Source organism: Zonotrichia albicollis, chromosome 16 (assembly GCF_047830755.1).
Source record: "Zonotrichia albicollis isolate bZonAlb1 chromosome 16, bZonAlb1.hap1, whole genome shotgun sequence".
Classification (NCBI taxonomy): Eukaryota; Metazoa; Chordata; class Aves; order Passeriformes; family Passerellidae; genus Zonotrichia; species Zonotrichia albicollis.
Genome location: NC_133834.1, coordinates 191,939 through 215,232, shown reverse-complemented (window position 1 = coordinate 215,232; position 23,294 = coordinate 191,939). Strand labels below are relative to the sequence as shown.

Sequence of the window (23,294 nt, the reverse complement as noted above, 5' to 3'; positions counted from 1 at the left end):
GTACCTGCAGCAGTGTTCCAAACAGGCTGACTACAAGCCAGCTGTCTCTGTGCCTCAGACCTTCAGGCTGCCAAATCAGCTGTTCAGCAGTTGACATCCTATGGCACTTGAACAAGAAAATGACAGAAGAATCAAGAATACGTATTCTACCTTCTTCATGACAACAGGGTTTTCTGCCTTATGAGAAAGGCTGTTTCTCATTAATGCTCATTAGCAATAAGAAATATCCCAATTCAGTTTTCTTTGCACCTGTAGCTATAAAGATTGTTTTAAAGGTTTGTTTTTGTGGTAGTGCATCTGCTCCATTCCTTCTTGGGTCGCAGTATGATCCAAGAAATGCTGGCTAGGCTTTGGCCTTGACAAACAGCACCTGTGCCAAGCTCCTCTTGAGCTTCTCAGAAACAGTGTCCGTTCCCAGGAAGTGGTGCTGTCTAATCAGCTCCTGTTTTCAACAAACAGCCTTGGAAACTCATTTTTCTAGCCTGAATAACAACCTAAGTGGAGCAACATTTTTGTTACCGAAATTTCAAAGGAAGTTACCAAAGCGAATTGCAGCCAGGATGAAAAATTACTGTGACTGAAACCCACTCTCTTGAGACCCTACAAACATGGGTCCTGAATGAGACCCTTTGAACTCTCCTGGACTGCAGAAGGCTGCGACCAGTGACCTCCTTTTGACTGGGGCCACTCAGAGCCAGTGAATTCTCATTTGCTGTACTCAGACAACCACTGCTGAATGACAAGATAGATGCTGGGTTGATGCCTCCACTCCTTGAGGCTCAACCCTTTGCCTGTTGAGAAGATGCAAAGGCATCCACTGGGAATCCTTCACTGAATTTGAAAGGAATTTTTCACATTTTTGTAAATAGTGTTTATGTCTCTGTGCATGCAAATGTGAATACACTATTTGAATTGTATTATAAATGCTGCTCTCTTAAATTCTTAAGTTTAGATTTTTAAGTAAATTAGGCCTGGTAGTTACTGTTGCCCTATAGTAAATGCTAAATTAATCATTTGTTAAATTGTTCAACTTGAGCTGTCAATTAAGTGTTGCTAAATCTAAGAGCTGTTAAATATTTGGGCCTAAACTGTTGGTCACACCCCAGGTCAGTTCAGCAGAGTTCATTCTGAACCTTGGGACTCAGCAGGAGGGTCTTCTTCATCCCTTTTTATCCTTATCATTTTCTACCCTCACCTTTTTCCCTCTCCATCCCCCAGCCTTCACACAGATAACATTTGAGTTAATTCTGGGTTTAGACTGATTTTAGACTTTAGTTTGCTTTTTCTATTTCTTAAATGAAGTAGTAGAGTTAACCTTGCAAACAAATTTTTTATGCTTCCACTTTTATATCAACCATACTTTTGCTGATACCTTCACTGGTGATTCTTTAAGCAACCTTAAAACACTCGTTCATTATAGTTGTAAAGATTTTATGTTTTCTCTAATGTTAAAGGAGCTGTCTGAACGTATTTGCATACACGAAGGGGATTCAAGTTGATATAAGGAAAAAGAACTTTAAAATAGTCTAACTTACATAACTTCCATCCAGCAAAGGTAACTAAGGCTACATGTGTGAGCAATACTGTCTCAGTTGCATCTCAGCACTGACACATGTCCCAGATGGATATTACGTAATGTTTTTGTAAAATAAATATTTCCCAGTGATTTCTGAAAGTAGAACTGGGTGTGCTGATATAGCTTGCCCCAGAAAGAACACTGTGTGTCCCATACCCAAAGCAATGAGACGCATTTCAAAGTGCCATGCAAAATGTCACCTTCTCTCACCTAAAGTTATTTCATGTAGTAATATCAGGGAAATTACAACAATATGTTGTTCTACATGAAAGTACATGACAGCACTATTTGTGAGACCTGGCAGCTGCCACTCTTGGCCAAGCAGATGGCAGTGATAAAAACAGTTCAGGGAACAGGTTGATAAAGATATATCCGTCATTACACTGTCACTGCACAACTACACTCAGCTCCAAGATACCATGAAAATACATGGCTGTGTTACTCTCAATCAGGAAGACCTTGCTCATCTGAGAAAAATTATGTTTAATAATTAATTCTGTACATATTTTAATCAGAATAATTCATCTCCTGTTCAGAGGAAGAGAAAAAGCAATCTGGTAAGACACCCAAAATCTTTAGTCTTATGTGTTTACACTTTTTTTTTGCAGAAGAGGAGACAATCATTTCCTGTAAAGGAAAATAAGAGCCAACTATGGCTTTTATGGCAGTTATCAATTTATATTCCCATTTAAGTGCCAGAGGGCATCTTAGGTTCCATTTTCACTTATTTTTACCTTTTTTTTGCATGGGTGGGGAGGCACAGGGGTGATGTTAAGTGAGTATATTGTGTTACTGCTCATGGAAGGTACCAGTCAACCACTCCTGGAAGCAAAACCAGCCTAAGCACTGGTGGCAGGGCAGCAGCAGCAGCAGCCTGTCTCCTCTTCATCCCTGCTCTTGGACACTGCCAAGACTGGCAGGCACTTACCTGCTGTGATGGCCAATGAAGGCACATGCCCAGGCATTCCAAAAGCCCTGGAAACGAGGGAACAGATCACCTTCCCTGGTACAGAATTACAGAATGGTCCAGGTTGGAAGGGATCACAGGTAGGTCATCTGGCCCAACCTCCCAGCTCAAGCAGGGTCATCCCAGAGCACTTGACACCGGATCATGTCCAGTACATTCTGGAATATCTCCCATGAGGGACTTTCCACACCCTCTCCGGGCAATCTGTTCAGTGCATCTCACCCACACAGTGAAGTTCTTCCTCAGGGTCAGGTGAAACTTCCTATGCACCAGTGCTTTGCCTCTTTTCCTATTGCTGGGCATCACTGAGAAGAGCCTGGCTCCATCTTCTTGCCATCCTCCCTTCAAGGAGAGTATAAATTCCAAAGCACCAGGTGCCAAAAGGGACGTGGCATTCCTGAGGAGCTGAGCAGCAGCCCCAAGTCCTGAGAAAAAAAATCTTCAATGTTATTTGTTCTGCTCTGGATTGCTAGACATGATGTTGCACTGAAGAAGGTTTCATCTTTAACAAGAACTCTAGATGAGGTAACTCATCTGAGATGACTTCACCATTCAGCACAGCAAGCAATTTACACGTCTTGACTTGTGTTAGATATTTGGGGCATCTATTTAGTTTTTATTACTCCTGGCCTCAGCTTTCACACTCCTTCACAGAACAAATAACTGCTTTCTCTATCTGCTAATTCCAACAGCTGGCTATTCCTCACCAGACTTCTGCTACATTCACCTAAGGAAGAATCATAAATAAATATGTACAGGCAAGCAGATACTGTCATTTTAGAAATTGATCCACTTAATACAAATGTCCTGTTTTGGACTTCCGTGGTGAACCACTGAGCATGTGTCTTGATGTAACTTTAATAAAATCCAAAAACAATCACAGGGCTTTGTTCATTAACTCAAATTAGCAAAGGAGAAAAGAGTGCTATAAAGGAGAATATTCCTATAAATAATTTTTTAAGAAAAATTAAATTCTGGATAGGCCAAATACTCTTTGGCCAATGCTCTTTTCAATAAAGACAAATTCAAGATAAGATACAGAGTGTATTTTTTTTACACTTGGTGTAACTAATTATTTTTTCACCAGTGGCAGACAAGGTAACATCCATTGTGGGTCGTGGAATATGTGACTGTAAACAGAAGAGCAAAATACAGATGGTTTTATCTGTATACAGATGGCATTATCTCCCTTAATTGTGTGCCTGTTCATTTGTTTGTTTTTTTTTTAATAGATAATTTCTTTCTGAAAGTCCATGCTAAAAGAAAAATAGGTGGCTGGAGCATATTTAAAAATACACAGAATATAAAGAGAACAAAAAGCACAGACTATAACCCAGGAAGCAGCAGAGGAAGCCTTGGTACCAAGTTTTCTTCTATGCTTTAAGGGACATCTTTCTACAAGGTTAGGCAGTCTGCTTTCCACAATCTTTAAAAAATTTACTTCTAACAAAATCAAGTTTCAGTGATGGTGGCATAATCCATGGAACTCTTTTTCCCATCAGTTTCTGCAGGTTAGACACATGACAGTAATCTTTGTTCTTTGGCAGCAGGAATTAAATTCTCTCTTCCTGACTAAAATGGAAATGTCTAGCACTGAAGTCGTCCACTTCCTTGGTCAGCCAGCTTACACAAAACATCTGCAGTAGCTTTACAGGCATTTCAAAGCTAGCATGCATTATTGCAAGGCTAACTGCTCTGAGAGACTAAACTTCCCAATTCAGCATTTGCAAATCTGTTGGGTTTTTGGGTCTTTTCCCCCCAGCAAAGATAATTTCAACCAAGTTGTTAAGATGCAGCACGATATTATGAGCTTTTCGTAGATTTTCCTCCAAGGTTAGAGGCCGAACACACAAGACTCAGTACACAGCCCAAGATCTGAGCTTTATTAGCTCAGCAGATATACAGCCCCTTTAACTGCAACAACAGCTTCCTGAAAGGAGTTTGTAGCCAGGTGGGCTCGGTCTGTTCTTCCAGGCAACCACTGACAGGACAAGAGGACACAGTCTTAAGATGCACAAGGCAAGTTTTAGGCTGGATATTAGGAAGAAGATCCTCACAGAAGGAGTGACTGTGCATTGGAATGGGCTGCCCACGGAGGTGCCCATCCCTGGAGGTGTTTAAGATAAGTCTGGAAATGGTACTCAGTGCCACGGTCTGGGTGACAAGGCGGTGTTAGGTCTTAGCTTCAACTTGATGATCTCAAAATGTCTTTTCCAACCTAGTTGATTCTGTGATTCAAGACTATTGATGCCATATCAGAATTGAAACTATTGCACCAAAACTGACTAGAAATAATTGTCTTCCAGTGTATACTCACAGAGGAACACTGAGCCTCCTTGAATACTCAAAAACTAAAATCACCTGAAGTGAAACTGACAAAGCTCACCCTGGCCTCAACGCTGTACTGCTGTGCTGGAGATTACTTGTTCAGACCTTGGTGTTGTTTGAAATTCCAGAAAGGAAATCCTAATCTTCTAAGTGAAACTCATGAAAATATTACTCCTATTTAAACTACAAAAACTATTATTTATGAGAATTGTATTAACCAACCTAAATGCAAATAGAGGTTAATGTAAATGGTTATAAAAAGCGGACAGTCCACAAACACAAGACTAACAACGGCTGCTATCATCCTAAATTGCAAATAATGAACAAAGGGTCTAACAAGAAAACCTCTTTGACATTTAAATACTTTCTCCTACACCAGCATATATTGACATTTAGCAGTTAAGTAGAAAATAGTGAATGAAGGTGCTAAAATCACACTGTCACATAAGGAATTTAAGGTGCTAAGAGAAAGGCAGTCAGAAGACAGGCAATAGACAGGCCAGCATGATAAGCAATGCACAACTTTGAAGTGTGAGAAGTGTGAAAACAGAAGTGATCATTTCGAGGAGACAGCTGGGAGGCAGGGGAGAGCCACCACCAGCAGCAACAGAAGGATTCACATCAACTTTTTTTTTTCCCTTTTGGAAAGCACTAATGACTGAGCATGGAACAAAGAAGAGTGAGTGTCTGAGTACAGAAAACGATGATTTTAACTTTTTCTGTAAATTAGGATTTGTCTCAAATCTGAAGATTTCAACCCTAACTAGGAGCTAAAAATTCCTCATTTGTTCTTATGGTGTTTAGTTTCGTTCACCCTGTTAAAACATTCTTCAGTTGCTGAATTTTAAGTAAAATATTATTTTGCCTTTGCAGTCAAGTATTAAGTCCTGAGAACTTAATATTTAGTATTAAGTTCAGGGCACATTATCAAAGCAAGTTGGGGCTCAGTGATGCCGTGCCCAGCGCGTTAGAAAGAAGACTTTCGTGCACATCCCATGCAGAAAGCACGTTCTATGCGCAGATTAACACCGAGCAGCTGAGCCAGCGGGAGGACGCGGGCTCAGAGCCGCGCTGGGCTCCGCTCGAGCTCCTCGAGGGGGCCGGGCAGAGACGTTTCTTTGCAGCACAATAGGTCAGCTGGGAAGAGCGCATCTCCCTTTCCCCCAGCACTCACCGCCTGCGCTCCGCTGTCCCGCGACCGGGACTCAGAGGCTTCCACAGCGCAGGCAGCCCCTCCTCACGCCGGCCCTCGTTGAACGGCCGGAGAAGAGACCGCGACATTCACCGCGTCTTATGAGCTCCCCTTTACTGCGAAAGCAGTGCCGATCACAGTCACGCAATTCCAGCTGACTCGCTGGTCAAGTGCACAGGTAAAGAACGACGAGACATAGCTTCGGCGGTACGACAGAAGCTTCGATCCCGGCGCGGGCAGCCCGACTGGGCTCCGTGCGCCGCCTCAGCCTCGTCCGGCCCCGCCTCAGCCCCGCGCCCCGCCTCAGCCCCAGCCCCAGCCGGGCCCGGCCCGACAGCGCCGCCTCGCGGACGTCGACGCAGGCGCCGCCATGGCGACGACCGGCAGCGCGGAGGGCGCGAGCGACAGCCCCGCGCTGTGGGCCGAGGTGCGGGCGCTGCTGCCCCGCGCCGAGGAGGGGCTGACCTTGGCGCTGAGCGGCGAGGTGGAGGACTGCGTCCTGCCGCTGCTGCGGCGGGCCCGCTCGCTGCTCTACGGCGCGGCGGGCCGGCCCGGGGCGGCAACGGCGGCGGCGCTGGAGCGCCTCAGCGACGCCCTGCGTGACTACTCCTGGGAGAAGCTGAACGCGGGGCCATGGCGGGAGGTCGGCAAGGGCTGGCGCCAGGTCTACGCCTACGGCTGCCTCTTCGGGGCGCTGGCCGAGGTGGCCGCGGGCCGCCCGCTCGCGCGCGCCGTGCGGCTCTGCGACCTGGGGCTGCTCATGGGCGCCTCCGTCCTGGACAACGTCCTGGCGCGCCTGGTGCGCGCGCTCCAGCCGCACCTGCCCCGCGCGGCGCCGCGCGACGGAGCCCGCGCCCAGGTAGCGCCCGCGCCCCCCGAGCCCCTCCCCCGGCGGCCCGGCCTCCCTGTGCCGGCTGCTGACGGGGAGCGTCCGTTCCAGAGCGTCCGGCCCGAGCCGCCGCCGCCCTGCGCCGTGCAGCATGAGGAGCTGATCCCGCACCTTCGCTGTCCTTCGCTGGAGCACTTCAGAGACAACTACCTCGTTCCCCAGCGGCCCGTGGTCCTGGAGGGCGTCATGGATCACTGGCCGTGTATGAAGAAGTGGAGGTGAGAAATTCCTTCCCTGTCCAAGTGAAGGCACGATCGTTCCTTGCGTTGGATGTCTTGATGCTCGATAGAGCCGCAGGCCTTCCCTGGCAATGCATACCGTGGGCAGTGCATTTTGCTAGCAGCACTGTCCTACTGCTCTGTGGAAGTTGCCTCATAGATGAGAGAAGCTCTTCATAGCATTCAAGGCAGATGCTGGGCTGTTTCGGAGCCAAAGGTGACTCTTTGACAAGCCTCTGGCTCTTCATGGGGGAAGGCTGCCCTCTGCCCAGACTTAAGCCGTCTCAGGAGCCCAATGGCAACACCTGGGATCTCATGAGAAGTGCACATTGCCAAGTGCCAGTGAGCTGTTTACAGCTCCGTGGATCTGTGTCAAGCACACATATCAATGGGTTTTACCTCTTGGAGCTTGCCGATAATTACTGCAATGGAAAGTGAATTTCAGAGCCAAGAGTAAGCATGGTTGACTTTTCATTCTTAAGTCCAAGCACTGATGTTTGTTCAGTGTTGTGTTTGAGTGTTGAGTTTTCGACACCACTGTGCAGGACTGAGTAACAGCATTGTGCTGCCTGGTTACTGCATGCAATGGTGCCCACATTTCCAATACTGACCATCAGGTATTTGTGAGGGGAAGGTCATGATTCCCCAGAAAAGGGAAAAAATCACTCGCAAGATTAGTTTCTCAGTTTAATTAGTACTGTCGTCCATGGAGAGATGTATTTTACCCATCAAAGTAATCCCTCTGGCTACAATTGGAATGGGTATTATTGGCACCTGTATAGACACTGACAGAGAGTTGATCTAATATTACTGAGTAAAAGATACAACATGTTATCAAATGTGGCAGCAGACAGCAAAAAGATTGGCCTTCCATGAAAGCCATCCCTTGCCAAGAGACAGTAACAGCTTAAATCTTCTTAGTTTGGAATGAAACAACTGAGGCAAACAGGCTTTTAAACCAAAACAAAACTGACAGTTGTGGGGTGATGTACACACAAACCTGCCTGCTGATTTCCTTGTTGCTTGCATTCTTTTATTCTGCCTTTTTCTTCTGGCTGGTTTGGTTTAGACAGGAGAAAAGCAGGGTAGTAGAATTTTATTACCCAACAAAATTGATTTGGATTGATTGCCTTACATTCAAAATTAGTAAGAGCAGTATAGAAGGTAATGGAACTTTCTTTATTTCAGTGTGGACTATTTCTGTCAAGTCGCAGGCTGCCGCACAGTCCCTGTGGAGTTGGGTGCTCGGTATACAGATGAGGAATGGTCTCAGCAGCTCATGACTGTCAGTGACTTCATCAGCCAGTATATCATGGATGAGGTCTGTTACACTCATTTGTTTAATCTCCAAACACAGCAGCATGGTACTGGCACAGACAACAGTTCTGTTTACAACAAACCTACTCAGAGGTGGTATCAAGGGAGGGGGTGTGCTGTAAGCACAGCTCTGAATTAAAAGGTTTGACATATTTTTAAGACCAGAAGCTAGGAATAATTATTGCAACAATAAGTTCGATTTTTACCTATAATCAAATGTACAGTAGCTGGAATTTGATTAATAGATACACACATACATACACAGCAAAAACCTGACTAGTGGAATCTAAGAATAAGGGATCCTCAGCCAGCAGTGTTGTTCTTCTGTCTCATTAAACTCCTTAGTGAGATTTAGGATCAGATCCAAATTTACAAGCCATGAGGCAGAAAAATACAAAGTTGATTAGCATCTGGAATGCCCTTTTGCTTTCAGAGATGAGGATCCCAAGCCCCCATTTCTGTTTCCTGACCCTCTGGCAGGAAGGACTATGTGCAATAACAAGCTGGTCTGTGGTGCACCTTGGAATAGAGTGTGGAAGTATTTCCAGGGCTTGAAGGAGAACTGGTCTGTGTGACAGCAGGGTCTGGCTAGAAAGATGCAGTGCATTGTGAGCTGTCAAGACTCCATAGGAAATCCCAGCTTCCTTCAGTAACTCAAGCTGGATAATTTATTCATTGTGGAGACACACCTACACTCTCACTATTTCAATGGAGCTGTAAGTTGCTATTTCTGAAGGCACCTTATACTGTTGAAATACTTATATATAGTACTCTGAACAGGACATTGGAATTTACTCTAAGTAAATTCTATTCACCTGTAAGTAAATTAACTCACAGTTAATTTACCTGTATGTTACTGTGTTTTTTCTTTCTCTGCTGTTATTTCAGAACAATGTAGGATACCTTGCCCAGCACCAGCTTTTTGATCAGGTAAAACTGAGTGAATGTTTTTGTCTTCCTTTTGTTGCAGCACAAGTTGTGTCTCAAGATGTTGACTGTACTAGATTGAAGGGCATATGGAGAATTAATTCTTAAGTTTCTGTTTTCATGATTTGAAGGATCTGAGGGAGAAGTTTGTTCCATTTGGCTACAAGACATGGAAACAAATGCTGTTTGGGATGAAGACCTTCAATCCTGGTGCTGTTTCAGTACAACGTAGCATATACTTAGGGGGATATCACCTGGAAAGCCCCTTTCATAAGTCAGGGAAGAGATTTGGACAGGAAAGTTTTCAACATTAATATGTTTACCATAATCTGAAATGTCATTCCAGTTTACCAGAGCTTATGTTGGTGGGAGACATAAAAATGGAAGCAAGCATAGTATGGAAGAGATAGCTGCTCCTTTTCCATGAGGCGCAAATGTACTTACTCTTGCACGTGTCTCTGATTTCTGCAAAAGCAAAGGGTCTCTTGAAGAATGAGGAAACCGCTTTCTTTCTCCTGCTTCTCCTTCCAACAGAGTCCGCTCACTAGAACAGAAAGTTTGAGAACATTTCCTGCAGATTCCTAGCAGGTCAGCTACTTTTCTCCTACTCTTGCGGACCAGCCAGTCATTTGTTTTCTTTGCATCCAGCCTGGCTCATCTGTTTCATGAATTACGTATTTTGGCAAGTCAGCACATACCCTTTTTAATGTTTCTTTCTTTGTGGAAATAGATCCCAGAACTGAAAGAAGATATCAGTATCCCTGACTACTGCTGCCTGGGGGAAGGGGAAGAAGATGACATCACCATTAATGCCTGGTTTGGTCCAGGAGGGACAGTCTCACCTCTTCATCAGGATCCCCAGCAAAATTTTTTAGCCCAGGTATGTACTCTAGTTACTCTGCACATGCCATTAATGCGATACTTAGAGAAAATGTTTACGGTATGTGTTAGAGACAAGGGGAGCAGACAACTTGAACAATCGAAGGTTAGAGAACATGCAGATACTATTTTGCTACTTTATTGCATCTGTCACTACAGCAACTTACTACTGAATGTAATCTTACAGACTACAAGTGTTGCTCGTTGAGAGACCAGTATTTACCCTTGTTTTACAGATGGGAATTTGTAGCAGAGTTGGGAAGAATCTGAATCCTGTCATGTTGTACTTAGGAGTTTATTTTTCTGGTGTTGTGGTTTGAGCCCAGCCAATCCCCAAGCCTCATGCAGCCGCTTTCTCATTCCCCAACCAGCAGGATGAGGGAGAGAATGGGGAGAGTAAAAGCTAGAAAACTTGTGGATTGAGGTTTAATAAACAAAAGCTGTGTATGTAGGCAAAGCAAAACAAAGAATTACTTGACTGCTTCTCATGGGCAGGCAGTCATTCAGTCATTCCCAGGAGAGCAGAGCCCATCATGCTTAACAATTACAAACACTGTCACTCCAAACATCCCCCCTTTCCTTTTCTTCTTCTCCCATATGCTACACATGATGTCATGTAGTCTGGAATACCTTTGGTCAGTCAGTTTGGGTCACCTGTCCTGGTTGTGTCTCCTCCCAGTCTCCCAGGAACCTCCAGCTTCCTTGTCAACATGGCAGTATGATAGACAGAAAAGGCCTCAGGTCTGTGTAGACCCTGCTCAGCAAGAACAAAAACATTTCTATATTATCAACCCTGTGTTCAGTACAAATCCAAAACATAGTCCTATGCCAGCCACTGGGAAGAAAAGTAGTTCTACCCCAGCCAAAGCCAGCACATCTGGAAAGCAAGGTTTTGAGGTGGACTTAGATGCATACTTTAGTCTGTTTCAGGTTACCCAGTAAAATATTAATGCATGCAGTGAGATAAGAATTAAAACTTGTACTTTGACATAATTTCTTTAGTGTTTCTTTTGGTAGGCTTTTTGATGATGACTTCTAGTGCAGAATAACCTGATAAAATATTTGGGCCTTTTGTGGTAAGCACTGAACAAAGGGATGTCTTCTGGATCCAAGCAGTTGACTACTGTGAATCTTTGAACACTGAGAGGTGTTTTTTTTACTGAAGGAGATTGCTGTCCCATCAGACTTAAAAAAATCCAGGCTTACACTTGTCACCATCATATTTTCTGAAAAATCCCTTTGCCACGATTTCTTCTCCTGGGAAACTGAGAAGCCACAGAGAAAAATGAAAACAATAATTATCTGATTCACTTCTCCTGTGTTTTGCTGCTTTGGAATGTGGTTTGGAGATAGTTTATCCAACATGTGAATTGTTTTGACTTAATGACCAATCACAGTCCAGCTGCGTCAGGACTCTGGAGAGGGTCACAAGTTTTTAATTAGTACCTTATTAAGCCTTCTGTATGTATCTTTTCTCTATTGTTTAATATAGTTTAGTATTCTTTAGTGTAGCATTCTTTAATATAATATAGTAACATAATAAATTAGCCTTCTAAGAACATGGAGTCAGATTCTCAATTCCTCCTTCGTCCTGGGACCCAGCAAATACCACATACACTTTCACACTTTTCTAGCAGGATTGTGACATTACTTTCTACTGATGGCTATTTATGGGTTGAGCCTTAGTTTCTCTGTCCCAGTTGCATCTTGCTAACATATGTTTTCACTTGAAACTGAGGCTTAATTCAGGCCTTCCTAGAATGGTTTTTTACAACTGCTGTGCAACTTTTTATGGATTGTATTTCTTTTGCATGCTACCTGCTCAGCACACTCTTACAGCTGCATTCTGAAGGTGAAGTACTGTACTATTCATGTTATGTAAAGCTTGAGGGGAATTTTTCTTGGTGGAACAAAAATTTATAGGAGCTGTTGGACTGGGAAAAGATACTTCCCGTACAAACCTCAGAACTTGTTTTCTTCTGCCTGAAAAAAATAGATTATCTGCCAGTGCTGTGAAGGAGTCTTTATAATCTGGCAGCTTTCAATTAAAATTTCCCTGTGTTGTGATGCCATTTAAACTGTGGCTTTGGAGTACAGGAAGGCACAAGTACAAGTTACAAAATGAAATTATCCTGGCTGGTGGCTGGTGCTGAGATCATAGTTTTTCCATTAATGAGAAAATCAGTCTCTGGAGATGCAGGCTATTGCCCATGAACTGGTGCCTGCCATCTTATAATATACAAGGTCTTAATCCAGTGAGACAAGTGAAAGAAGGAGGTGTTAACAGCTGATGGCAGTCCCAAAAAACTTTCAAGTATTCAGAGAACATGCTATTGGAGCAATAACTAGCATTTTTGTTACTTCCATATGTCACCAAAAATACCCTGTAATACTTTCCTCTTTAGTGAGGAAAAGCAAGTTGGTTAGGAATGGTTGGGTAGCCACTCAAGGCTGCTGGGATTAGTCAGAGTACTCACAATAGGACAGCTCCCAAGTATGATCATACCTAGCTCTTGCAGTGGTCTGGAATGCTGGCACCAGCAGTATGAATTTTCACCCTAAACCTTCTCTTCCACTGGTATCAGTGGAGGACTCAGCTTTGACGTGTTCATGCTGCCGTATCTTGACACCAAAAATTTGCAGTTCATGTAGCATTCAGGGAAGCCAGGCCACTTGCCTTACAAATTCTCATCTCATTTCAGCACTCCAATGAAAGAACTGCTTTAATGATGAGACAGAAATGAGTTTGAGGGGTGTATGGAAGGTTAGTAGTCACTGTGCAAGTACCTCTGCCTATTGATGTGAATTGCAATGAAGGTTCAGCCTCCTTATTCTCAGTTCTTATTTCTAGCTGTGTAGAGACCAAATAATGATATATAAACTGGGTTCCTTGAACTTTGAATTGAAAGCAATCTGATTTAATGCATTTCCTTCCCAATGGTATTTCAAATTCTTATCTGCTCCAAGAGAAGAGGTACTTGAATTCCAGTAGCCTGATTTAACTTTTTATTATAGCAGTGTCTATTACTAACAATAATTATATTCCTTGTAATCAGGTATATTTTTCTGTTAAATGCCAGCTATGGCCCACAGCTTCCAGTAATGTGCCAGTTAATGACCAATGGAAAACATTTATTTTATTACATACAGGTACTTGGAAGAAAGTATATCCGTCTCTATTCACCACAAGACTCAGAAAACCTGTACCCCCATGAAAGCCAAATTCTTCACAACACTAGTCAGGTAAATAGTTGCTTGAAATTTTAAAATCAATAATGTTATCAAATCATGTTTGAGTAAAGACATTCTTCTGATGATTGTTTGGTTTTTTATAGGTTGATGTGGAAGATCCAGACTTGGTCAAGTTTCCAAATTTCACAAAGGCTGCATTTCAGTCCTGTATTCTGATGCCTGGACAGATTCTGTTTATTCCAGTTAAATATTGGCACTATGTGCGATCACTTGAACTCAGCTTCTCTGTTAGTTTCTGGTGGTCATAGTTCTGACACATAGCAGCACTGAAATTAAATTAAAAATCAGGCAAGTAGCCTCTCTCTCTCAGGAGAGGTTAGAGGTGAAGCAAAACCAAAAACCAACAAACTCTTGCTAAAGCATGTAGAAGTAGTCACAATGGGTAAGTGGAAAGATGATGCTGTAGTTACTTCATTTTTGTAGATGTTTCTAATAACTCCTAAAGAGCATATTGTTAGGTCATTGTCCTGTGTATGCATCCATCAGAAACAGCCTCTGTACAGGCACTGCCAGGGCTCTGCCTGAGCCTCTGTCTTAGTAATCAGGTCAGGGTTATCTTCTACTTGGATTTAGTAACACTAAACCCTAGAGTTAGCTAGAGAGATGGTGCTACCTGAAGGTTCAATCCATTAAAAAATTAAGCTAACACCAAGCAAGGTACTAGTCACTTGCATGGAAAAAGTTATTAATGCCCTGGTTCTGGCCAGGATAGGGTTCATTTTTGCAGTAGCCAGGAGGGGCATGGCCCAGACCCAGAGGTTATTTTGTACCACCTCAGCCTGCCACTGCTGCAGGCCAGGGGCAGGAAGGGGTTCCTTGGTCTTTTAGTGATTGAATCTGTGTGAATCTTTTTGTGTGAACCTTTTGTCTGTCTTGTACACTGTTATTTATATTGTTGCTATTACTGCTTATTTTCTTATTCCATTGCTGTTTCCAGTAAATTGTTCTTATTGCAACTCATGATCTTTATCTTTTGGACCTCCCAATTCTCCTCTCCATGAGGGGAGAGGTAGGGGGAGGAGGGAATGAGCAAGCATCTCGTGGTTTGGAGCGTTTTGGTGGAAACACTAATCTGGGGAGTACCATTTCTAAACCACAACATCATGTTAAAGCCTAGAACATAACTGAAGTTAATCCATAGTTTAATTGCAGTTAGACAACCTGAGGTTTAATTATACTTTGATTAACCATCATATGAACTGCTGCCACAGCCCTTCTGCTGTGTCACACATCTCTACCAGGGACAAGAATGCTGCCATTTTAGTCTGGTGTCTGGCAATAGCCAGTCCTTGGCTCCTTTCCAAGTCACTCTTAAAGGAAAAAACATCCTTACTTAAAACTGGAGACAAGTGCCAAGACAAAAAACCTAAAGAATCTCAGTATGGTAATGTTTTCAGGAGTTTACAGACATAAGCTAACATTGCCCCACGTCCTGTCCTACTGCTTCCCAATCCTTCTGTGGCAGTATTCCCTCCTTACAGAGCACAGCTGCTCATTGCATGGCCTTACATTAAGACAAATTCTTCTGCATCTAAAGAAGGGACAAAACACAACCACAGTGCCAACCAGAAGTGCTCCAACTCCAGCCTTAGGTCAGAGACTGAGCCAGCTGCCTTGCACACGCTGCACTGATTTTTCACCTGCTTGACATGCTACAGCAGGTGTCATTTCCATTGTGCAACTGAATTTGTGCTGTTCCTGTACAAACAGGGAGCACTTGCTGAGAAAGGCTTCTTTCAAGAGTTCAGCTGCATATATCCGATTGCAGGACTGACTAAAACATTTGCATCTTTCATCCCCAAACATGCACTGAGAGTCGCAACCTAAGAATATGGAGAATTACAGAACAAAACAGCCTCCAAGAAAGCTGTACAAGCATTACTGTGAACAGGAACATCAATTATGTTTTTATTTTAAGTTTCTTAGAACTTTAGAAAACGAGTACACTGAGCACTGTTACTAATGAATACAATACAGTCTGGCTGTTCTGCCAGAGTGGTGGCAAACAGATGTCACTGACATCAAGTCTTACTGGCATCATCTAGGGCCAAGAGTGGAGCTCTGTGGTAAGTCTAGGAGCCCATCCGATCCACACCTGTAAAGAAAACTAAAGGAAGGTTAATAGAATTCACACCAAAAAAAAGATAATATTGTAAAATCACCTTGTCTAAAATGCTTTGTATATTCCTCTGTTGCTGTTCACAATGTCAAATTTCCCTGGACAAATGGAGTAATTCCAAAGAGATTCTTAGAAGCTCAGTATTTCCAGAAGTTTTAGTGTCATGGGTTATGTGTGCCTCTATTCCTTTCCCACTCCCCCCTACCTCTTAAAGATAGATATAAAAAATATGCACAGGGTCTGCTAATGCCCCTGTGGCACTCTTTGGGCACTGTAGGGGCTCAGTGCTGCCTGTGTGTGGTTTAGTGTCTGAAACGTACCAGTGAAGTCAGAAATACCTGATACTCACAGTTATAAATAATACAGGCAGTGCCACTGAACATCACAGCCCATTCCCTAGTATTATTACATTCAACTTTTTAAAAATACGTTGCTTAGTACCTGGGGTGTCACAAGACCAGAATTCATTACACCCGGGACAGCGGGGTTCAGTCTGGCCTCTGAAGTACTTTCTGACACAAGGTAAGTGCATTCCAATTCCACAGGATTCACATACTTGGCTCTGAAATCAGGAGTGTTGATTCATAAAATCATTCTAAACTGTCCTTCAACTTAAGAGAAAGTTGTTACAAAGAGCAGCAGATATGCAACACTTTGTTCCAAAGAATGGCTCCCACAATATGGGTGGTGGACACACTCAACAGTCAAAGCAGGTAACTGGTAAAAGGAGGTCTTTTTCTGTAAAAGAGAAAATACTGTTTCCCTATATGGACAAAATTTAGCTTGAAAGATGACAATTTCAGTGCAATAAAGGAGACTAATTGGGATGGAAAAAGTAATATGGAAGCATGTTATTTGGGCAGATCAGAAGATGCAGGCTCTCAGAGCAAGAAAATGTAGCAGTTTTGGAATATGAATCCAGGCTGTAACTACTTAAGCAAGATGGAATGGGTAACATCCCAGCTATCAAAACACAGTGCTTTAGCATGCTCAACATAGCACACGTGTTCCTTCTGAGGTCCAAACACAAAGAATTGCTGAATTAAAATCCCAGAACCAAGAATGAATGTGTCACACGATGACACCTATTGGCAAGGCCCAAAGAGGACACTGCTAACACCTCACTGCTAAACCTCTTTCAGCATCAGGAGCTCATCTCTAACATGCTGGTTTAGAAAGCTAGACAGAAAAACCATATTCCTCATTGTGGGAGCGCACTTTTCCAATTTTATACTTGGAGACACTGCTCCAAGACAATTTTATTTCTAAAGACATGCCTAAATTGGAAAAAAAAATTTTTTTTTTTTACAAAATGCACGAGCACCATGACCAGATTACAAGACCAAGATTATACTCAAGGGGAAGCATCACAAACCTCAGCTATGACCATGCAAGTCCTTAGCTGAGGTGATAAATGACGTTACCTGGATGGCGAGGCTGTGACAGATGTTACATTTCCTTGCCACATCCTGGTAGTTGCTGAGAATGTACTGTTCCATCTCAATTATGCAACGAGTATGCAGAGTATATTCTCCATTTTTCTAAGGAAACAAGTGTTGAGATTAAGAATTTCTTTTGATTCCTTTTACCTTTCTGACTTTGCTAACCATCTGTTAACAAGCCACTTCTTTCTACCATCATGAAACCAACATGCTGTACAATGCAATGCCAGAACCACTTTTGAAATAGCAGAACTCCTTTGTTTAGAGGAGCAGAATAAAAATCCCACACCTTTAACAGAGATCTAGTCTTTGGAAAGCATAGATGAGTGAGCATGCATTCCTTAATAGAGGCATGCTGTTTTGGGATCCTCCCAAAAAGAATGTTAGAGGAAATTCTTCCAGCTTTCGAGAAAATCTAGGCATTTCCTGCTTGATGCATCTTTGTAAACATCTGCCAAATCAACTTAACATGTAAGTAACAGTGTGGCAGCAGGTTGAGGATCTGTGATGCAATGACTCCAGCAGAAAAGGGATTAAAGTCTCACTTAGCAATTGCAGTATCCACATGGTCAGTCCACCACGGTCCACATGGTGAGTTAATCTCCACTGCTTCCTCATAAAATAAAATAGATGTAACTACGTGCACAGTGGCCGATGCATTTCTGGTACAGGAGTTTTCAACATGCCTGGCCTTACTCCTTTTCAGGAAATTCTAAATGCAACTAACAGCACTAATCACTCTGAAGAGCTTTCCCCAGCTCTTGTTCCAGGCTGAAGGATGCTGTGCTGTTGTGTACAAAGCTGTGTACAAAGGCTGCTGTGCTGTTGTGTCTATGCATCACTGGGCAGGACTGGACACACAAACCCACCTGGCGCCAGTACAAAAAAGTGAAACCACATCGTCCTGTACAGACCTACCCAAGGACTTTTTCCATTTAAGTCTACTTCCTTTTCTGCAAAAATCACTGGAGCAGCAATAAGCATGGGTGCCATAAGACCATTTTTGCCATCATTCATTCAAGAAGAGCTCCAGTTTCAACTACCACATCCTTAAGAACATTGTAGCTGGACCCACTGGACTAAGAACACCTGAATGCAGTTACCTCAGAGAGCCACTTATCCTCCACAAAAACTTTCAGCACTTGTTCTGCTTCCTTTTTCTTCATTTTTTTTGTCTTAAGTTGGTCAGCCAAATTTAAAATGTCTGTAGATGAGGCAAAGCCATTTTCTGATAAAATTATTAGGTCCATCTACAGGAAGAAACATTACCAATATTAGAAACACTGCAGTTAGGCAGACACACCTTACAGTAATGTGCTGATATGCATTTTTTTTGCATCCAGATATGTGAGAAATACTACAGTCTATGGCTTGAACCACAATTGTAAAACAAAGGCCAAAAGCTGAAACAATCATTGTCCCCTTAGCAGTTTTGATCTTTGCCAAGAAAATGTTTCCACAAATACTTGTATTTGTGGAAACAAATACTCTATTTCTTTTTATCTGCTCTTTGTCAAAGATCTTTTGAGGAAAAACCTCAATAACCATAGACAAATGTTTAAATGCAAATCAGCAAATTCATTTTATATGTTACCAGCATTAAAAACTACTATATATTACTAAACTACTGAAGCCAGTGAAAAACTCAGCAGTCATGACTGAAAATCCTGAAGAAAGTTGCTTGTGTAACTAAAAGTAGGCATGTCTTGCCCCTAACACAGGGAGCCATTCCCTGGTGCTGATTTTGCCTTACCCATAACTGACTTACAACAACAAATCATTACTTGCACATATCTTCATCCCTGCCCATTCCACCAATTTGATCTCAGATAAACTTAGGTAAAATGGCAACTACTTCTTCAACCACATCTCCATTTCCATTTTCATTCATTTTAAGATGAGAACTTCACAAATAACATGATTTACTAAGTGATAACTGACATACTTACTGTTTTTCTGAACAATTCCAATTCAATTTCTGTATAGTCAGATGCCATTTTAGTTACTTCAGTTTCCGCCAAATTCACCTAAAAAAAAATAAACTGACAAAGTGCCAATGTGGTTTCATACCAGAAATTGTAAAAAAAAACCCTGAGGTTAAGAATACATCATCTTACAATTACCATAAATGTTCGTTCTTTGAGGAGCACTTGACAATATTCAAGTTCTTTCTTTACAACCCCTCATCTTCCAGCCACAAATTCTCCAAAGCTTCCTCTGCCCAGGCAAAGCCATTCCACAACACAAGCTCCCAGAACTGACACAGAGTGCTGCAGCAGAGCTGACACATCACAGATGCTAGACTGGTCTGGTGCTAGACAGCAGCTATGTTATCAGTCACCTTTTTTTTCACTGTGAAAACCAGTTGCCCATGTTTTCTACTCTTATTGCACATGCTGCTACTATTAATTAGTAGCTCAACTTAACTGGAAAAAGGAAAGGTTAAAGGCAGCAGCTAATGTTAGATACCTTCTGTATGGTCTTCTGAAATTACTAGATAACCTTCTCTGACATGCACATTGCAGATCATCTGGGGAAACAACTTTTAGGCTACTTCTCAGCAATCCTTTTGAGCTAGGTTGATTTTTGAGTGGGAGAAAAATAAAATTGATGTTGGACTGCTCTCTGTGTTTTCTAGTTTAAAAATCTGTCTCAGGAAAGAAAGACTCCTGTGGAAAAGAAATCTCCCTTCAGCACTTAAGCAATGTTTATGCTAAGCAACACCCACACTGCTGTCATCCTTGCTGCCATGTCCTATTCCCATGCATCCAGGCTGTGACAGTTTATCCTCCCAGCAGCTCCTGCAGCCACTGCCAGCCCCATGCAAACACAGCACAGCAGGTACCTACTACAGCATAATGTGCTCTCCCATTGTCTTCCGATATTCCTTTCCGGATCTGCATAAACAAAGGCTGCAGGTTGGTATTAATAGTGCTGATGAAATCGTCCAGTTTATCGTGTGCATAGTAAACTGAAAATGAATGAGAAAAGTCATACAGAGAAAAGCCAAACAACTACACATCAGGCAGATCTTTTTATGTGAAACATTTTTTCCCAGGTAAGAGTGATAAACCTGAGGCAGAATTCAAACATGAATTCAAACTGTTCTATTCAGCAGACATATAATTTCCTTGTGCTGCTGTTTCATGGCCTTCAGAGATGCTCAGCTCCCTTAAAATCAATTGACAGAGTCCAGACAGCCTGCCTTGTTGCAGGGAACCCATAGCACTAATCCAGTAATTATAGTGACCTGAACTAAGCTGAATTGAAAAGATTATATTACTGGGGAAAAAAATGTTATGCACAATAGAAAAATACAATGACTTGAATTCCTTTATACACAAGGGACTTCTTGTTTCTGTATTCTCTGTTTCACAAATTAATGGGACATAAATGCACAAGTTACACATCAGAAAATGTAAGTTCTAGTGTTGTAGAAACACAAGAAATATCTTGAGTCGCTTTCTACAAACCAAGAAAACACTAGCAGCAGTTTTATCATAGACATAACTAGGATGGACTTTGCAGTCATTCTGTGGAAGAGTATACAATGGTTCTTGCCTGCACAGCACCAGCACAACCCTCACAATTCATCCAAAACAAGACTTTGTCAGTGGCAACACTCCTGCTTGCCTACATCAGGGTATGGTTTAAAAACCAGAGCTAAGTAACGTTACAGGAGGCCCCCGGCCAGGTAATAAGTTACATAGACTCCATACATTTACATAATGCTGATGATTTCTTTCTTAATAAACCTATTGTTTATTTTATACTCTAGTTCTCTACAGGTAGACCTAATTGGTCCTCCAATTAAAACACCATCACCATTGGCTCCTGCCCAGGAGTTCTTGATTCTGATATACAAGATTCATTCCGTGAATAAGGTCATCAAACAACAAAATCGAGAGTAAAGTAAGCTCAAAATTAAGTAAGAGTTTTGCCACCTGCTTGGCCCCTGTCAGCAGGAAACACTGCACACAGCAGCCAGGGAGCTTTAGTGACAGATCCCAGAGAGGATCTGTCACTAAAGGAGGATCTGATGAATACAGAGTACTCTTTTGTACAACAGCCTTAACACTTTAATGTTATATTCTAATGTTAAATGGCTGCTTGGGTACATCTTATGTGGAAAAAAAGGGATAAAAATTCTCCATAAAAAATGAACAGGGGGTAGAGAACACCAAAACTTGCACTTCACAATTTTAGCATCTAAAAAGTAGGTCAAGTTACAGTTCCTGACTCAAGAGACATACAAATGGATTGCTTTGTGGGAATCTGACCTTTCATCTATAGCTAAGGAAAACCAGAACAGTCCCTGCAGAGTGAGTAGCATGGTGGCATGGCAAGGGACACACATAAGCCTGGTAGGAGCACAGCTTCCAGCATTTGGAATAGACAATATAGGGCAGGTGAGGTGGGAAGAAAGCACAGCAATTCACCAAGAAACCTCATCTCATCCTCACATAAATATTTTTGTAGAATCACTTCTCCCACAACACCTGGGAGAAATATCTGAAGTGCATTTACTTAAAAGCATTAACTATAGTGAAGTACTTCCAGTATCAAAAATTATTTTTTTAAAATCATTTATATGTATAACCTACAAACAACAACCTTGATAAAATAAAAAGTACTATATACGAATCTGGCCTGATTAGAAGTTAGTTTACTCATTGCTGTGTTATCTTTCAGGAAAGAGAGGGAACACTCATAGAATTAGAGTTTTAAAACTTTTTTTAGCTATATATGCCCTTCAGAAATCAAATTATTTGCAAGCTGCACCAGAAAAAAACCCCAGTTCTTTCATCACCAAGACAGACACACCTTTATCAGTTTCACAGCAGTGCTGGTGTAATTTTCTGGCCTCTGATCCTTCTGTTATCCCATTAGACATCAGAACCTGCAAGAACCGTCGATGAGCATTGGTCATCTGAGCTGCCATCAGATTGTTTCACCAGGCTTCAAGTGCTGCAGGAGGTTTAAGCTGGAATTAATGCACCTGTCAATGCAAATTAAGAATACAACAGTCCAAGTATACACAAGATTTCAATTAAAGTCTATTACACTGAATGAGGGCAAAAAAGCAGATCCCAAGGCTGTCCTCAGAATGGAGAGGGTGACCAGCTCTGAGGTTCTGGAAGGGTGCAAGAGATAAAATCTAACTAGTTTTAACTACAGAAAAAAACAACGTAGACATTGTGTCGTTGTCACCCAAAATCGGGACTAAAACTCCTTCTTAACACCAATGTAGCATTAAAGAAGCAAGCAATTCTTTATTGCAGCACTGGATACGCAGGGGAATGACTCCTGCTTAACGCGCATAATCAGCTCAAGGTTATACACATAGCAGTCGCTTGAGTCTGCACAGTCTCAGACGGTGCTCTTGGAGGGTCTTTAGGTACCCCTGGTGGTCACTGAGCCTCTACATTTTCACAGTGATCTTCTCTTTCTCTATCGCTGCAGCTTTCATCGAAGCTGCAGAGCATGTTGCTGACCAAACTGGATTGGGCCCGTTTGACTTGCTAGGAACGGGAGCTGGAGAGCGCTCCACGCCCCACTAACCGCTACAAAACGCTCCCCTGCGGTATTCGCAAACCTGAATGCAACAGCGTGGGGCGACAAACACAACACCGTCCGTCATTCCACGTTAGACAAAGCTCCTGCTCCACACACAGCCCGATTTGAGCACAGGCGATCAGAGAGGGTGAATCTGGACAGAAAAGAACCCTCTACAGGTTTCGAAGAACGCCTGAAGTAATTAAAGGCAGCTCAGGAAATTCCCTGACCGCTGCACCAACCGACTGCCCTCTACTGGCTGAGCTCCGGCCTCGCCGCCCGCGCGTCCCCGGGCCAGCCGCAGCCCACGGAGGTTATGCCCCGGAAAACCGCCCAGCCCGCTGGCCCTCGGCCCTACCGGGACTCACCGGGGTTACCCGGAGTTCCCCGGGACTCCCACCGCGGGACCACCCCCGTCAGCCACCCCCTCACCTGTCCGTGCTCAGCAGCTCAGCGACGGCCCCGCTCGCCCGCCCCGCGCCGGCCCCGCCCCGCCCCGCTCGCCCGCCCCGCGCCGGCCCCGCCCCGCGCCGGCCCCGCCCCGCGCCGGCCCCACCCCGCGCCGGCCCCGCCCCGCGCCGGCCCCGCCCCGCGCCGGCCCCACCCCGCGCCGGCCCCGCCCCGCGCCGGCC

At 43.2% G+C, this 23,294-nt stretch overlaps 2 protein-coding genes and 1 long non-coding RNA gene across 7 annotated transcripts in view; 1 reads left to right on the top strand and 2 right to left on the bottom strand.

The window, feature by feature from the left end:
- LOC106629840 (uncharacterized) overlaps positions 1–904 on the bottom strand; it is a 40,023-nt gene extending 39,119 nt beyond the window's left edge. The window contains exon 1 of the long non-coding RNA XR_012582848.1: positions 5–904. This is a non-coding gene — a long non-coding RNA (uncharacterized LOC106629840). The remainder of the gene's footprint in view (positions 1–4) is intronic.
- A 5,484-nt stretch (positions 905–6,388) lies between these two features.
- On the top strand, positions 6,389–14,501 carry KDM8 (lysine demethylase 8). 2 transcript variants are annotated; one of them, XM_005494502.4, is made up of 7 exons: positions 6,390–6,922; positions 7,004–7,170; positions 8,359–8,491; positions 9,376–9,417; positions 10,145–10,294; positions 13,444–13,536; positions 13,629–14,501. In XM_005494502.4, the coding sequence occupies exons 1-7, from the start codon at positions 6,434–6,436 to the stop codon at positions 13,791–13,793; spliced, it is 1,239 nt and encodes a 412-aa protein (XP_005494559.2). In that variant the 5' UTR covers positions 6,390–6,433; the 3' UTR covers positions 13,794–14,501. The 2 variants fall into 2 exon arrangements, with proteins under 2 accessions (XP_014127844.2, XP_005494559.2); XM_014272369.3 differs by lacking the exon at positions 9,376–9,417 and having other exon boundaries at positions 6,389–6,922.
- On the bottom strand, positions 10,148–23,198 carry NSMCE1 (NSE1 homolog, SMC5-SMC6 complex component). 4 transcript variants are annotated; one of them, XM_074552652.1, is made up of 9 exons: positions 23,095–23,118; positions 22,703–22,816; positions 21,931–22,105; positions 19,956–20,077; positions 19,056–19,133; positions 18,210–18,356; positions 17,089–17,205; positions 16,106–16,226; positions 10,148–15,652 (listed from the first exon to the last, which is right to left on the bottom strand). In XM_074552652.1, the coding sequence occupies exons 3-9, from the start codon at positions 22,046–22,048 to the stop codon at positions 15,618–15,620; spliced, it is 738 nt and encodes a 245-aa protein (XP_074408753.1). In that variant the 5' UTR covers positions 22,049–22,105; positions 22,703–22,816; positions 23,095–23,118; the 3' UTR covers positions 10,148–15,617. The 4 variants fall into 4 exon arrangements, with proteins under 4 accessions (XP_074408753.1, XP_074408752.1, XP_074408754.1 ...); XM_074552651.1 differs by lacking the exon at positions 22,703–22,816 and having other exon boundaries at positions 23,095–23,198; XM_074552653.1 differs by lacking the exon at positions 22,703–22,816 and having other exon boundaries at positions 10,148–15,640; positions 23,095–23,198.
- Positions 23,199–23,294: the final 96 nt, after the last annotated feature.